Source organism: Phascolarctos cinereus, unplaced genomic scaffold (genome assembly GCF_003287225.1).
Source record: "Phascolarctos cinereus isolate Bilbo 61053 unplaced genomic scaffold, phaCin_HiC Scaffold_5;HRSCAF=322, whole genome shotgun sequence".
Taxonomy (NCBI): domain Eukaryota; kingdom Metazoa; phylum Chordata; class Mammalia; order Diprotodontia; family Phascolarctidae; genus Phascolarctos; species Phascolarctos cinereus.
The window spans coordinates 291,031,723-291,048,734 of record NW_027555958.1 but is presented as its reverse complement, the minus strand read 5'-3'; the positions used below and the strand labels follow the sequence as shown (position 1 = coordinate 291,048,734).

At 44.6% G+C, this 17,012-nt stretch overlaps 1 protein-coding gene across 1 annotated transcript in view; it reads left to right on the top strand.

Annotated features, from left to right (window-relative positions):
* Positions 1 to 17,012, top strand: part of MRC2 (mannose receptor C-type 2) — a 101,819-nt gene that overhangs the window by 75,974 nt on the left and 8,833 nt on the right. The window contains exons 11-23 of the mRNA XM_020997570.2: positions 325 to 473; positions 772 to 989; positions 4,301 to 4,443; positions 5,039 to 5,141; positions 7,091 to 7,229; positions 7,351 to 7,386; positions 7,934 to 8,094; positions 8,768 to 8,835; positions 9,854 to 9,954; positions 10,247 to 10,392; positions 14,623 to 14,737; positions 15,830 to 15,993; positions 16,228 to 16,336. Of these exons, the coding sequence (XP_020853229.1) occupies positions 325 to 473; positions 772 to 989; positions 4,301 to 4,443; positions 5,039 to 5,141; positions 7,091 to 7,229; positions 7,351 to 7,386; positions 7,934 to 8,094; positions 8,768 to 8,835; positions 9,854 to 9,954; positions 10,247 to 10,392; positions 14,623 to 14,737; positions 15,830 to 15,993; positions 16,228 to 16,336 (1,652 nt within the window). The remainder of the gene's footprint in view (positions 1 to 324; positions 474 to 771; positions 990 to 4,300; positions 4,444 to 5,038; positions 5,142 to 7,090; positions 7,230 to 7,350; positions 7,387 to 7,933; positions 8,095 to 8,767; positions 8,836 to 9,853; positions 9,955 to 10,246; positions 10,393 to 14,622; positions 14,738 to 15,829; positions 15,994 to 16,227; positions 16,337 to 17,012) is intronic.

Sequence of the window (17,012 nt, the reverse complement as noted above, 5' to 3'; positions counted from 1 at the left end):
TCCTCCCTTTTTCTTTCTTTCTTTCTGTTTTTGGGAGGCAATTACAGTTAAGTGACTTGCCCAGGGTCACACAGCTAGTAAGTGTCTGAGGTCAGATTTGAACACAGGTCCTCCTGACTCCAGGGCCAGTGCTCTATCCACTGTGCCACCTAGCTGCCTCTCTCCTCCTTTTTATCACTTCTTGATGGAGGATACTTCTGGGGCTGAGGAGGAGAATTCCGAACCCAGGGGAAGTAGGGAGCGGTCCTTGAGCTCTGAGTTTGATGATAGGGGACTTCTGAGTCTTTTCTCCTCTCTGTGCTCTTTTTCCTCCCCAACACCCAGATTTGAACAAGCCTATGTTAGCAGCCTTATTTACAGCTGGGATGGCAAATACTTCTGGACAGCCCTTCAGGACATCAATGGGACAGGCTCCTTTCACTGGCTTAGTGGGGATGAGGTTATGTATACCCACTGGAACCGGGACCAGCCCGGTAAGCTCACTTGCTTTTCCTCCCACCTCTGTGCCTTGCTCTGCCAGCCCTTTCTTTACTCTCTTAGGAAGTGTAGGGGAGGGAGGCAGCAAATAGCCAGCCCTCTCCCCTTCCTCTTGCCAGGTGGACAGCTCCACTTATGCCTGCTTGCAGCATTACTGCAGCAGTAAGAGGCTTGCCCATCCTCCAGCCCTGGAACATCCTGGGGGCCCAGGGATCTGGGGATCAGTTGAGAGGAGGGGAGGGAGGGTCAGTTAACCCGGTAAGGTACCTGTATTTTTTCTTCTCCCCTTTTCAGGCTACAGTCGAGGGGGGTGTGTGGCCTTGGCTACCGGCAGTGCCATGGGACTGTGGGAGGTGAAGAACTGCACCACATTCCGGGCTCGGTATATCTGTCGCCAAAACTTGGGTACCCCAGTGACACCTGAGCTGCCTGGCCCTGACCCCACACCAAGCCTCACTGGCTCCTGCCCCCAGGGCTGGGCATCTGACCTCAAGCTCCGACACTGCTATAAGGTAGGGGAAGTTGAGGAAGGGTCGGTGAGGGGAAAATATGTCTAATGGACAATCTAGACAAGTGCCCCAGGGTTGGGGCAAAATCTTTCCACTCTACTCTGAGTTCCCTTCCAGCTCTGACATTCTATGAATCCAGTATGCATGGTCAGCTCTTTGGCAAAGATCTGACTTTGGGTAGTACTTTCATGAAGTCTGAACCCAAGGAGGGACCAAATTTAGTGGTTCAGGACACCAGGTCAAAAAAGATGGAAAGTTCAAACTCAGGACTGTCCAGTGCTATCTTTCTTTGATGTTAGTGATAATGTAGTGAGAGTAATCTCATGGAACATATGCCCTGACTCCCTGGAGATGGGCATGCTCTTGTCAAGACGGGTGTTTTCCTCTGCTGAGATGATAGCAAGTTCTAATTGGTCCTCATATGTCTTTGCTTTAGCTTTCACCTGCCCTGGACTCCCAGGGACCAAAATCAGTCCTAGGGGAGCCTGACCCCAAAGAGTCAGGGATGATCATGTTCTTATGCCCTCGCTGGTCATGCCTCTCCTCCCTCCTCCGCTCCCCTTTCCCTACTTCACATCACTGGGTCAATCTCTAAAACAAAGCTTAGGTATGAATAACGTCTAGGATCTCTCCTAAAAGAGATGAACGAGTTCCCCCTTCTATTTCTTAATAGTTTGTTTTTTCCCAATTACAGGGAATAAATTTTTTAACCTTCATTTAAAAAAAATTTTGAGTTGCAAATTTTCTTCTCCCTCTCTTCCCCTCCCCACACATTAGAAGGCAAACAATTTGATATAGGTTATACATATGTATTCATATAAAACACATTTCCATATTAGTCATGTTGTAAAAGAAAACAAAGAAAAAAAACCAAAAACAAGAATAATAAAGAAAAAGTTTAAAAGTATGCTTTAATCTGCATCCAGACTCCACCAGTTCTTTCCCTGGAGAAGGATAGCACAGTTCCCCCCTTCTAGAACATGTATTCAATGCACAAATAGATATCGGGTATAGGACAGGTATTTATTTCCCTCACCATAAAAGAAGTGCCCGAGACATACAAAACTCATATGCACACATTAACCAATGCTTAAAACATAAAACAAGCATGTCTATTGTATTCTCCTGGAAGATAAGACAACTTTGTGGAACTTCTGAACAGATATGTCACATTCACCTCGGAACTATTCCGTCCAAGCAACTCACAGGGTCCAGATCTTCCAGCCAGCCAGACATGGCCATTCAGTCTCGTCAAGTTCAAGATGATGTCAACTGTGGTTGTTTTCTCTCCTGAGAAGTGCTACAGTTGCAGGAAGCAGCTCCTTCTGAGCTGCCAACACAGACTTGAGAAGTCCTGACCTCCCAAATCCACGAGGTTACCACTGGGTCTGGAAACATCCATTTCTCTGGATGTTTGTTCAGTTACTTGAGAAAGAAACACAAAATAGAAGAAGCCACCAGAGACTCAAGGTCCAGGCTCAGACTCACCCAAGCAAACAAATGTTCTCACCGCCAAGTACTCAAATTCTAGCAACCATTGCTCTGGGGGGGCAGGTAGGGAAATACTAAGCCCTTACTCAGTAGCTGGAAGTCTAAGGGAGAGCTGGTGCTGGACTTGACCCAAAAGAAGCTGGGCCAAGAAAGAGAAGTGTGGAGCCTTCCTACAGCTCTTATAGCCTACTATAACGATGCTCAGTGGCCAATCGATACAGCCTTCAGGCAATGGGACACAAGAGGACCAATCAGGCGGTGCTGTGTCCTCTTAACAAACCGAAGGACCTGTTCTTTAGCAAGAGGTCTATGGGCATGTCCAGCCCCTTCTCCTGTCCTAATAAATAATAACGATAACGGACATTTATATACCACTATGAGAATTGCAAAACTCTTTATATACACGAAAAAGTCAATCAACAAACATTTATTAAATACCTACTATGTGCCAGCAACCAGTCAACAAGAATTTATTAAGTACCTACTGTGTGCCAGGCACTGTGCTAAGTGATGGAGATACAAAGAAAGCCTAAACAAACAAACCAGTCCTTGCTCTCAAGGAGCTCACTATGGAGGAGATAATATACAAACAACTGTGTGCAAACAAGCTATGTACCAGAATGATTAGCAATGACCAACTAAGGGAAGGCATTAGTATTTTTTTTTATTAATTTATTTTGATTTTTCAGCAATCACTTCCATATGGGGAAGGCATTAGTATTAATGGGGATTAGGGAAGATTTTAGCTAGGACTTGAAGGAAGGCAGGTAGGTCAGGAGACACAGATGAAAAAGGAGGGGTTTCCAGGCATGGTGGATGGCCAGTGAAAATGCCTGGAGGTAGGAAATGGAGCTTCATAAACAACCCTATGAAATAGGTGTTATTATTATCCCCATTTTACTGATAAGGAAACTGAGTCTTAGAGAAGTCAAATGCCCATGGGCCAAGGGCAGAGATAGCTCTTTTCTGGGGAATGGAAAAGTGATGATATAAGAAAGCAGTGGTTATGGGGGTCACCACCAATCTAATACCTGGTTACTCTGCCAAAGACCCAGTCTCATGATCTAGGAATGAGAATGGCCTAGACTTAGAGAAGACTTAGAAGGGATCTTATAGATCAACTAGTCCACATTAAGGAAAGAGATGGAGACTGGACCTGTGATTATACTGATACAGGGAACTCTCAGGTTAGGAAATGCTCTCTACTAATGTAGGTTGGCACATTCTATGCAATTTATAATCTCTAGAATCACCTAAATTTTAGGCAGCTCTTTAGAGCTCTAGGCCCTAGGGCCCTGAGAGAGAGGTGAAGTGAATTCCCTAGAGTCATATAGGTAGCATGTGTGACAGACAGGATTTGAATTCAAGACTTCCCGGCTCCAGCTCTATCCACTATACTGTACTGTCTCTCAAAAGGAGAAAACTGAGGATCAGAGAGGAAAGGGACTTAATTATTAAGTTAATTGTTAATTAATTATTAAGGTCAAATAGTCAGTTAATGGCAGAATCAGGACAGCAACCTAGATCTTCCCACTGGTCCACAGCAGATAGGAGGTATTCTCATGGGATTCAGGGATAGGTCTGGGTGCTAGGTTCTACTTCTTCATATTCTTTTCCCCCGAGGAGAATGACCCCCCCCAACCCTGACTTGGCCATAGTGTCCAATACACTCAGTTGGGATACCAGACAGTTAGCTTACAGTAGGAGCCAGGGCTGGGAAGGAGGGAGAAGTGAGTCTAAGTGGGATAGTTGGGGCTATTGGGGGTGGCGAGAAGCTTTCTTCCCCTGCTCCCTCCACACACACCTTCTGTCTCCCCAACAAGGTATTCAGCTCAGACCGACTACAAGACAAGAAGAGTTGGCCCTTGGCCCAGAGTGCATGCCAAGAGATGGGAGCCCAGCTGCTTAGCCTGGCCAGCTATGAGGAGGAGCACTTTGTATCCAACATGCTCAACAAAATCTTTGGGTATTGAACCTGGGGGCAGAGAGCAAAGGCTTTGTGGGTCTGAGGGCACGTAGGCTTGGTTACATGCATGTGCATGCAAGAAGAGTCCCTGGGAACTCTTTACCTGCCAGGGTAGCCCCTTCCACTCATGGATGGCTCAAGGGCTATTCCTAAAGCCCAAGTCTCATCATGTTGCACCCCTGCTCAGAAAGTGCCAATGGTTTCCCATTTCATCTGAGATTAAATACAAAGTTTTCTTTTTGGCTAGAAACGGTCACCCTGGCTGACAATTAAGGAGTCTGGTGGTGGTGGTGGTGGTGATGGGGTATATGTGGAGTGCTGGGAGTGAAGAGGCTGTGGCGAGTGTATGTGGCCTGAGTGGGGTGTGCCAATAAGGGACATGCCCACATGTGTTTTACATGCTAATATGTACATGCCTTTGTGAAGGTGAGCAGGGGATAGAGAGAAATATTTGGGGATGAATGGAATCATTCCATAGGGCTATCCTTCTCTGCCAAGTCATAGGGCAGAGGGAAGGGGGTCTTCTGGGGGCCTTCAACTTCTTACCCTTTCCTACCATATTTGACCTGGGGCGGGGGGATGTCTGTGTGGGCAGTGAGTCAGAGCCTGAGATTCAGGAGCAGCATTGGTTTTGGATTGGTCTGAACCGACGAGACCCCCGAGCTGAGCGAAGCTGGCGCTGGAGTGATGGCCTAGGGGTGAGTGGGGGGGGAGAAAAGAGTGAAGAGGGGTGGAGGGATGAGAATGGAAAATTAAGAAGCCTTCTGGTGATGGGAGTATGTCTGTATATATGCATATGAGTGTATATACATGTGTGTATATGTTTGCATGTGTACACATGTGTGTTTGTGTGTAGCATCAAGGCCCTTTCTCCTTAGGAGACAAGGTTAAGGAAACCTGTAGCTAGAATGTTTCTTGATCTGTAAACTGAACCCTGAATCACAGAATCTTCAAGTCCGAAAGGACCTCTGTAGGCATCTAGCCTAACCTGTAACCAAAAAGGAATTCCCACTACAATATGGTTGTCTAGCCTCTACCTGTAGATAGGCCTTCAAGAGGAGGGAACTCTTTGCCTTCCAAGGGTCCCATTCTACTTATGGAGAGTTAAACTACTAATCCTGTACCCAGGTCTCACCGTCTTACTCCCGTGCTCAAAAAGTGTCAGTGGTTTCTCATTCCCTCTGCGAGAAAAGACAAACTTTTCTTTGGCATTCAAAGCTCTCGTTCACAATCTGGCTGCAGCCCGAGTCTTATTTTTCCAGGCTTATTATACTTTTTAAACGTATGTCTATAATAGACAATATAATAAGTTATAATTATATAGTGTATACATCATAATATGCAATATATTGTATTATGTTATATGTAACATATATTATTTTATGACTTATTATATTGATTATAACTTCCCTTTATGCATTCTATACTCAGTCAAACTGTCCTTCTTGCTATTTCTTGTATAGAACATTCCATCTCTGGTCTCCAGGCCTTTGCATCGGCTGTTCCCCATGCCAGGAATGTTTTCCCTCCTCATCTCCACCTCTCAAAATCCTTTCTGTCCTTAAAAGCTCAGTTCAAGGACCACCTCCTACATGAGGTGGTCCTTTCCTGTACGGCTTCCTTCTCAAATCACTTTGTATTTGCTTGTTTATTAGTAATTATATATTTGGTATTTATATAATTTTATATATTTTATAAATTCTATATATAACTTTATATATTCTATATTGTACATTTTGTAGATTTGTATTTATATATTTCTATATTATAAATAACGTGACATGTTCATGTGTGTTCTAGATAATACACTTATATATTATAAACAATGTTATATATTTATTTTCTATATTATATGCTTTATTTATATATTGCAAATAATATGTTATATAATATAATAGATTTATTTTTGTATAGTATATGTTTTAATATGTGCATATGCACAGGGACACTTATGTTTCTACATATTATTTCCCTCTGTTCTTTGAGAGCAGATCCTGCCTCCCTTTGCAAAGCACAGTGTATTGTAGGCACTTAAAAATGCTGAATGATTAATTGATCGATTAAGGAGGCGTGTGTGTGTGTGTGTGTGTGTGTGTGTGTGTTTGTGTGCGTGTGTAGAGCAGGGGGCAGAGGGAACATGGCAAGTGTTTGATTAGGAAGATTTCCCTGGTATCAAGTGTAAATTCTCCCCTTTGCAGCTTCCATCCCTTGCTTCTGATTTTGCAAGCCTAATGTTCCTCCCCAAGAGAGCCTTTCAGATAGTTAAGCACAACTCTTCTCTTGCCCTTCTCCCCATCCCCTTCCCCTCTCCAGGCTAAACACCCCCAGTTCCTTCAAACAGTTCTTAAGTGACATGGATTCAAGACCTTTTAACCATCCTTGTTTCCCTGCTCTGGGTGCTTTCTGTATAACTGCTAAGGTTCTTCCCAGCTCTTAATCTGTGCTTCTGAGGGATTCACTGGGAGAACACTTAGTGAACCAGGCCCAGGACCCAGGCATTTTTCATCTTAGTTTAAGGCACTGCCCGCCCCCTCCCCCCGGGAACCGTGTCAGCAGAGAGCAGCGCAGAGGGAAGGAAGGACACAGAGCAAGGGTTGTCCCCTGGGCACTTCTTCTTTCAAACTTTTCCTCCCATCGCTTTCCCCAGTACTCCTATCACAATTTTGACCGTAGTCGCCATGACGATGATGACATCCGGAGCTGTGCGGTGCTGGACCTGGCCTCCCTGCAGTGGGTGGCCATGCAGTGTGAGACACAGCTCGACTGGATCTGCAAGCTTCCCAAAGGTTAGCATTGGTAGGAGCCCTGGAAGGATGGCTGGGGATCAGGGTGCTGGCTGAGGGTGGGTTCCTGGAGGTCTCTCTCTCCTGCTGCCCCTCTGCAGCCTCCCCTTCTCTGTTCCAACAGGAGTTGATGTAAAGGAGCCTGATGTCAGCCCACAAGGTAGACTCACCCTCTCGCCCCCAGCTAAAGATGGAAGATATAGAACAAGGGTGGGAGAGGGATTGGGGATGATCGGGAAGATGGAGCGAGGAACCAAGGTTGGGTGGGAAGCGATGGAGGCGACAAGGGTAAGCCAGGATACTTGGCTCCGTGGAGGGCGTAGCTCCCATGATCCACTTCGTGATGTTGTCCAGCTAGCCAAGGCTTTCTCTGACTTTAGTCTGTCCTCTATTTCTGTCTCTCCATCTCCTTTTCTTCAACCTTGCCCCCAGGGGAACTGGAGGTCCCTTCTCCTATGCCAAAGGGAGTGCTTGAGATGTCGAGAACAAATAGGTGTTCATACACACATCTTTGTCCCACTTTGCAATAATTCACAGAATGGACAGATACATAGATGCCCTATTCCCATACCCTTGCTCTGTCTGGCAAGCCTGTGCAGTTCCCTGGTTGGTCTGTACCCTGCTATGCCCACCCTTCATAGCCCTGCCTGACCTCCCTGCCTTCCTTAGTGCTCACCCTCCCCCACACACCCAGTACTTCCTTGCAGGCCGGAAAGAGTGGATTCGCTTCCAGGAGGCTGAGTACAAATTCTTTGAGCATCACTCCACTTGGGGGCAAGCCCAGCGTATTTGCACGTGGTTCCAGGCTGAGTTGGTGTCCGTGCACAGCCAAGCGGAGCTGGACTTCCTAGGACACAGTCTGCAGAAGGTGGCGGTCAAGTCTCTGAGAAGGGAAGGAGGGAGGGGCTCAAGTGGGCAGAGGGAAGGCTTCTGGCTTTGTTTTATTTGTTGACCGATGTCATGGAAAATCCCTGATCTTGCAGACAAAAGCCCTGAGTTCAAGCCTCAGCTCCCACACCTGCTGGTTGTCTGATTTTGAACAGAGCCCTAAACCATTCTGAGGCTGGTTTCCTCATGTAAGGTGTGGGGGTTGTGCCAGGGAGGGGCAGGTCCTTTTGGTTTGCAGTGGCCTTGGAAGAGACTTCCGCCGAGAAGCCAGGTGGCCCTGCAGACAGATAGCCTACCTTGGCCACTTCATGTTGACTGACTGAGCAGAGAGCTGAGAATGGCCAGCCAGCTTCCTTCAAGGCCTCTGTCAATGAGAAGGACCTGCCGTGAGACCCACAGGCTCTTTTGCCAACATCCCTGGGGGAAGGGGTGACATATAGAATGCAGGCCATGATAGTTCTCCTCCTTAGCCCCCGAAGTTATTGGGAGGAAAGGAATGTGTAAACCTTAAAGTGCCATGGACATGTCGCATATTGTTGTTATTATTGCAGGGTAGGGAGAGGATAGGAAGGCAGACATGGGGGAGATCTCCCCACTTGCCCCCTTCCTTCTCCTCCTCCCTCCCCTGATTTGCTGCCCTTTGCCTTGTTCAGTTCTCCCGAGGGCAGGAGCAACACTGGTGGATTGGCCTGCACACTTCTGAGAATGACGGGCGATTCAGGTGGGAGTGCTGACCCTAGAGGTGATTGATATGTGCAATTGCCCTTGTGTACGGGTGTCCAAGGGGCAGCTAGGTGGTGCAGAGGATAGAGTGCCAAGGCCTGGAGTCAGGAAGACCCAAGTTCAAATCTAGTCTCAGACACTTGCAGGCTGTGTGACCCTGGGCAAGTCACTTAACCTGTCTGCCTCAGTTTCCTCATCTGTAAAATGAGCCAGAGAAGGAAATGGCAAACCACTCTGGTATGTCTGCCAAGAAAACTCCAGTTGGGGTCATGAAGAGTCAGACACAACTGACAAGAACAACAAAAAATGAGTGTCCAAGTCTTGTGTGTCTTGGTATGTGTTGCCGTGTGAGGTGACTCTCACATGCTCTGGGGCCTGCTGTCTAAGGTCTCGCAGGCTGAAGGGGCTTACCATTACATTATCATACACTTCGAGCTAGAAGCAAACTTACAGGTTATCTAGTACAACCCCCTGATTTTACAGAAGTGGAAACTGAGGCCCAGAAAGTGTAAACTAAGTGTCACTAAGAAAGTGTCACTAAGGTGACACAGATAGTATATAGTAGTAGAGTCTGGGATTTGAATCCTGGGCCTCTCACTCCAAAATAGCATGCTTCCTATAGCTCCATTCTGCCTTCAGGAAAAATGAGGTCAAGTGAATCATCCAGCTAACATTGTGAGGAGCCTGAGGAAGAAATACTGGAGTTATACAGATATCCTCCTAGCTCCCTTGGATGGCCTTTCCATTCACCCCTCTGCCAATATTGGCCTTCTTTTCCATTTGGAGAAATAAAGGCCCAAAGAAGACTAGTCTACCTTGCCTAGAGACATAGAGGACACTGATTGAGTTAGACTCTGGAGTTACCAACCCCTCCTCGTACCTGGCACTGGTCCCTCTCCCCATCATCTTGTTCCCTCGTGACAGCACATAGGATAATGCCTCTTATTTTCCCTCTTCCTGGGAAAAGGAATGTGTCTCTCTTTGAGGCCAACTCTGCCCTTCTGGTGCTATTTCAGATGGACAGACAAATCCATCGTAAATTTCATCTCCTGGGCACCAGGGAAACCACGGCCCTTTGGCAAGGACAAGAAATGTGTTTATGTAACAGCCAGTCGAGGTGAGAGCTGAAGAGGGTGAGGATGTTGAAGCTTCAGGGAGGGATGGAAAGGGCTAGAGCTTAGGGGATGGGCAGGAAGGAGGCAGCCATAACTCTAGGGATTCCTTTTAGTGCCAGGGACAGACTGGGGAGGAACGACTTAGTAAAGCTCAGAACCGAACACAAGAGACGGATCACCAATTACAATCCTTATCTCACCGAGAAGGATGCGGATTAGTTTTGAATTCCTAATTTAGTTATTAGTTTAGTTACTATCTCATCCTGAAGGTGACTACCCCTGCCCTCTCCACAGAGGACTGGGGAGACCAGAGGTGTCTGACAGCCTTGCCATACATCTGTAAACGCAGCAATAACACCAGTGAGAAGCCTCCCCTGGACCCGCCTCTCTCCCTCCTCCCTGGCGGCTGTCCCACTGGCTGGAACCAGTTCATCAACATGGTAGGAAGAAAGCATGGGGGTATGTGGGGGGTGGGGGGAAAATGAAGGGAGTGGTGATCAATGAAAGAGAAAATGGAAGTGTATACGGTCTGTGTCTAGTGACAATGTTGTAAGTGTCCTTCTGTATTCTCCTTAACAGCTCAGCTGCTTGTCTTGAATATTGTGTCTCCCTTCATGATATCCCAATAGAGTAACACCTCATTTATCCTTGAGCATCAGGGCAACCCATCTAAGCTTTGTAAAACAGAATTCTAGAGCTGGAAGGGACCATAGAGAACATATGCTCTAGCCCCCTCATGTTGCTGCTAGATAGAAAAAAGCATTTTTCAACTGCTTACTATGTTCTGGGCCAACAGGTGTGGAACCTTGAGGCCACACGTGGCCCTTAGGTCCTCAAGTGCAGCCCTTTGACTGAATTCAAACTTCACAGAACAAATCCTTTAATTAAGGGGATTTATGCCTAGAATCTAGGCACTGTACTAAGTACAAATACAAGGAAGCAAGAGCTTGCCCTCCAAGAGCTTACGTTCTAATGGGGGAAGACAACACAGAATGGCTGGTTAAAGTGGCGAATTGAAGAGTACACATATGATGGCGTAGTTTGGGACTGATGGCCAGGAAAGCAGGTGAGGGTTTGATTCTGGGCAAAAGAAAGCCAAAATTCACCTATCAGGGTCTAAGGTACATCCAGGGGCAGGGTCCAAGGTTCCTGTGGGGGAGAGGTTGAGATGATGTCCAGAGCAGAGGGAGCTGGTGGCCAGAAAAGGACTGAGGAAATTGAGGCTAAAGAGGGAATTTGATTTGCTCAAAGGCACACAGTAAGACATTGTCAAAGCTGAGACTTGAACCTGTGTCTTCTGACTCTCAGAGATCCCACTGTATCTTGTGGCCTTCCCTTTAGTTTAAAAAAAAATTAGTTCCAATAAATACAAAAATGAAACATTTTAATTGTTCTTTTGATGGTATCTTTCCAACATGTATTACGTACTTCTTTGGGCTCTTAAACAGAATAATGAATATAATTCAACCTTTATTTAGAGCCTTGAAGTGGTTATCATGAACCTCAGTCATGATTTACCTCCAGTGAGTTTCAAGGCCTGGAGGGCTGTTTGCCCCCAAACTAAATGACCCCATTTTCTGAAAATCTGATAGTTCTTGTTTCTCCCCCACCCTTCAATCAGGATATCTGTGCCAATTCTCATCTATGACTTTATTCTTCATACAGTGGACTGAGTAAAAGCCTCAGGGTGGCTCCGGCCTCTCATACAGAGGAAATTGTGCAAAGCTTTTTGAGACTTGCAAGATTCAGAGACTGATTTCATTTACTTCTGGGTTCATGGTTATTTTTTATATGTGACCTCTAGGCACCTTTAGGCATATACAAATGTGAGGATTTCAAACAGATGATTTAAGGGGTGATTATTCACTTTACAGAAGGGGTTCTCTGCTTTAGGAGAGAATATTCCCCATAGTTTTCCTTTAAGTAACAAGAACCCTTCTTCTCCTCAGGTATTTAAATGCTTATTTATGAATAGGACAGGTTTGTCTCCCTTCAAAATAACCTAATAGGACATTTTCCATGAGTAGAACAGAATTCACAGAGCAGAATTTCAGAGCTGGAAGTAATCTCAGAGACCTTCTTGTCCAACTCCACTTAATGTTAGAGGGGAAGAAATTGAGACCCAGAAAAGGGAAATGACTTGCTCAAAGTCACAGGGCAATCAGTAGCAGATAGAGCCAGGATTCAAACCCAGGTCTTCTTTTTCTAAATCCAGTGTTGTGATGAAAACCCCCTGGAACATTAGGATTATTATGTATAAAGTTTCCCAAAGAAGTTTCAGAGATATATAATAAATGATAAAGAAATGATACTAAGTCAAAAAGCATTTATTAATGCCTACTCTGTACTAGGTGGGCAGCTAGGTGTCTCATTGCATAGAGAACTCGGCCTGTAGTCTTGAAGACCTGAGTTTAAATCTAATCTCAGACCCTTACTAGCTGTGTGACCCTGGGCAAGTCACTTAAGCCTGTTTGCCTCAGTGTCCTCATCTGTAAAATGAAATGGAGAAGAAAATGGCAAACCATTCCTGTATCTTTGCCAGGAAAACCCCAAATGGGGTCATGAAGAGTCAGACATGACTGAAACGACTGAACAATAAATATGCTAGGCCCTGTGCTAAGAGAAAGGCAGAAATAGTCCCTGCCTCCAAGGAGCACATAGTCTAAGGGGAGACAATCTGAAAACAACCATGTACAAATAAAATATATAGAGGATAAATTGGAGATGATCTCAGGAGAGGACATTAAGGGGGATCAGCCTTGAAGAAGGTTGAGATTTGAAGGAAGCCAGGGAAGCCAGGAATTGTGTGCTTTTTAAAGTCAGTCTCCGTTTTACTTCCAAGCGAACTGGACCAATTTCATTAGTGATTTTCTTTCCTTAAAAGAAATAAAGTGTAAGGTAGGATGCAGTTTTCACTGGAGAAACAGAAAGACAGTCAGAGACAACAGTGCCACGGAAGTAGAGTGACCAGGAACGAATGATAGGGTTTCTATGTCTGCCACACTCTGGCCCCTTTCCTACAGTCATTACCAAACCCTCTGAACTACACTTAATCACTGCTTGACAGAACCAGGTATCAGGATGGAGGGAGACAAATTAAAGTGTCAAGAACTGCTGCCTCTGAAAACTCATCTAAAATGAATAGGATTGGATATTCTTTTTTTTTGAGGCATTTGGGGTTAAGTGACTTGCCTAGGGTCACACAGCTAGTAAATGTCAAGTGTTTGGTCTGAGGCTGGATTTGAACTCAGGTCTTCCTGACTTCAGGGCTGGTGCTCTATTCAGGGTACCACCTAGCTGCCCCAGGATTGGATATTCTAAAAACAAAACAAAACAAAACAGTGAAGTCTGAGGACCTATGTTCAAATTCCAGTTCTGTCCCTTACCTTGGAAAAGAATAATAACAATTAATAATAAACTCCCATTTCTATGGTGATTTAAGGTTTGCAAACAATTTCTACACAACAGTCCTATATGGAAGATAGTGTAAGTATAATTATACCCATTTTACAGATAAGGAAACTGAGCCTAGGAGAGTTAAGCAACTGGTCCATGATCATACAGCTAGTCATTATCAGAGGTAGGATTCAAACCTAGCTCTCTATACTTCAGAGACTTTGGGCTGCACTTTCTACTGTAATATATGTCTTGAAATAATATTTGTAAAGACTTAGCACAGTTCCTAGAACATAGTAGGTGCTATATAAATGTTTATTTCCTTCCCTTTCTCTTCCCATCATTCACCCCTCTCAGCAAGCTGCTTCACACAAGCCACATTCCTTCTCTTGGCCTCAGTTTTCTTGCATGTAAAATGAAGAGATTGGACTTCATCTCTAAGGTCTTCCTTCCAGCTCTATATGCTATGACTCATTGAACTTAGACACAATTTTTCTAGGAACACATTTGTTGTGAAAAATGAGGCATACATGTCCTTAGTTAGTTATCTACCTCTTCACCCCTTTGTGTAGGGGTAAAGATAGTCCATCTCCAACTCTAGGCATTTTCACTGACTGTCTCCCATGCTTGGAAATTGTTTCCTTCTCATCTCCACCTGCTAGCTTCCTTGAATTCTCAGTTCTAGAACCCAATCTTGGTCCTCCTTAACCTTAGTGCCTTCCCTCTGAGATTATTTCTAAATTATCCAGAATATATAACTTGCTTATACAAAGTTGTTTGCATGTTGTCTCCCTCATTAGACTGTGAGCTTCTTGACTGCAAGGATTGTTTTTTTTTCCTTTCTTTATATCTTGAGTGCTTAGAACAATGCCTAGCACATAGTAGACACTTAATAAATGCTTGTTGACTTGACTTATAGGAGCCATTATAAGGGGCTTCCAGAGGGAGGTCCAATGAAATCTTTAATTTCATTAAAAAAGCCAGAGTATGAACCAGTGTGTGTGTATGTGTGTGTGTGTGTGTGTGTGTTTTTCACAGTCTTCCAGTGATAGGCAGAAGAAATTCATGTCTTAAGTTCCAAGTGTTTCACTCCTTATCTATCTTTCTTCCTATCTGTAGAAACAAAACCAAAAAAACTTGTGCTTTGATTCACAGCGAGATGATGGGCTGAGCCATTGTGGAATCCCAATAGGGTGGGGTAAATAAATTTGTAGATCTGACTTTTATGTGAGGGCTTGGAGCAGCAGTCTAAGACTCAACCATTCTGTCCCAAGTGCTTCCGAATCCAAGGCCACGACCCAGCAGAACGAGTTAAGTGGTCAGAGGCCCAGCATATATGTGAACAGCAGGGAGCCCAGCTGGCCACTATTGCTAACCCCCTGGAACAAGGTAAAGACTGGTCAAATACATCTGTCCATCCTACTGTATTTTAAAACAAAATGGGGTTTTTTTTCAATTAGCAAATGTTTATTTTCTCTCCTTCCCACTTTCCCTCCTGTATTGAGAAAGAAAAATAGAAAACCAAAACCTTCATTCATAATCAAGCAAAACAAATTCCCATAATGGCCAGGCCCAAAAATGTATGTCTGGTTCTGCAGAACCTGATCTGATCAGAATTCTTAAGTCTTTCAGAAGTGTTTACTTTTTACATTTTTCTTGGTATAAATTGTTCTATTGCTTCTGCTCACTTTATTCTACATCAATTCATGCAAGTCTTGTAGCATATTCCCTTACAGCCTAATAGTGTTCTATTACATTAATATATAATATTTTGTTCAGCCATTCCCTAATTGATGAGCATCCTTCAATTTCCAGTTCTTTGCCAAAAACTACAAAAAGAGTTGGCTATACATATTTTTGTACATATGGGTCTTTTCTCTCATTTTAAAAAATCTTTAGTATTCTGAGTCAAAGGGTATAATAATTCCACATTGCTTTTCAGACCCATTTACAGCTCCACCAACAGTGCCTGTTTTTCCACAGCCTCTCCAACATTTGTCATTTTTCATTTTTGTGAACTTTGCCAACCTGATGGGTATGAGGTGGAACCTTAGAGTTGCTTTAATTTGAATTTCTCTAATTATTAGTGATTTGCACCTTTTTTTGTTTCATATGACTATTGATTCCACCCCATTGTACTTCAGTACCATCCCCTACATCAACCTTGGGCACCACCTCTGTCATTGTTCCTGGCATCATCTCTCATGCTGCTCTTTTTGTGTTACTATTACACAATCTCTGGGCTTCACAGCTATATCATCTGCCCCTGTGTGGAAAGGGTGTGGGTATGGTGGGTCCTTAGCTATTTGTAATGAGATAGAGGTGATGATAGTAGGCCTTCCTGTCTCCAGTAGGGGACCCACAGGGTTACAAGGAGGAAGGCTGGAGATGATCAAGGAGGGGGAATCACTTATGATTGCTTCCTGATCCCTATTCCAACCCATCTCCTCCATTCACTACCTTTGCTCCCTGTGTCTGCAGCCTTCGTCACAGCCAGCCTACTCAATGTGACCTTTGACCTCTGGATTGGCCTCCATGCTACCCAGAAGGAGTTCCAGTGGGTGGGGCAAGAACCTATGCTCTACGGGAACTGGGCACCTGGGGAGCCCTCAGGACATAGCGACTCTACTAGTAGTGAAAAACCGGTAAGAACCATTCCACTCCCTGCCAAAAACACTCATAAATAAGATTCTCTTTTTCTTCTCTTCCCTTCTCCCCATGACCTTGCTCCTACGCCACCTTTAGCTCTGAATGCAGCCTTTTGGAGAACCTTGATTCGGGGGTGGAGGGGACCAAACGGGAATTTGGCAATCCAGCTGGGGGCCAGAAGTGCAGTGTGCCTCTAGAGCTCCCTGGCCTTCCTTCTCCCCCGTTTCCAGACCAACTGTGTTGTCATCGGGCACAGCTCCTCTCCCTATTTCATTGGACGCTGGGATGACAGGAATTGCCTAGAAGAGACACATGGTTTCATCTGCCAGAGGGGCACAGGTAACTTTAATTAGCATTTTTTTAATGAAAAATATTTTTATTTTTAGCTTGAAAAACACCAACAGAAAAAAGAGAGTTGTACTTGAAACTTCACCTCTTTATTATGTACAGCTTGCTTTACTTTTAAAATATAAAGTAAATTAAACCTCTAGCTTTCAAAGCTGTCATGCTTTTTTATGCTTCTTTCTGGACTTTGTTCTCTGCATTTTAAAAAAATGTGTCTCAATGACCTTCTTTTTTCTTTCCCTTCCCCTCCCCCTCTTATTCATTTCCTTCACCTCTCTTCTTCTTCTTTTCCCTCCCCTTCCCTTCCCCTTCCCCTATCCATATCCCCACTCACCTTTTTCCTCCTCTCCATTGGAAAAGGGAAAAGAAAAACAAAGCCTTTGTAACATATACGCTTAGTCAAGCAAAACAAATTCCCTCATTGCCTATGTCCAGAAATGTCTTATCCTGCCTCTTGAGTCCATCACCTCTCTGTCAAGAGGTGGATGGCAGGTTTCACTATCAGTGATCTGGAATCATAGTTGGTCATTGCATTGAGGTCAGAATTTTCATCTAATAACAAAGAATTTTTTAGAGCACCTGTTGAGTGTCCAATACTGTGCTGTACCCTCTGGAGAATACAATGATGTATCCTTGCCCTCACAGAACTTACAGTCTGGTTAGAGAAGTA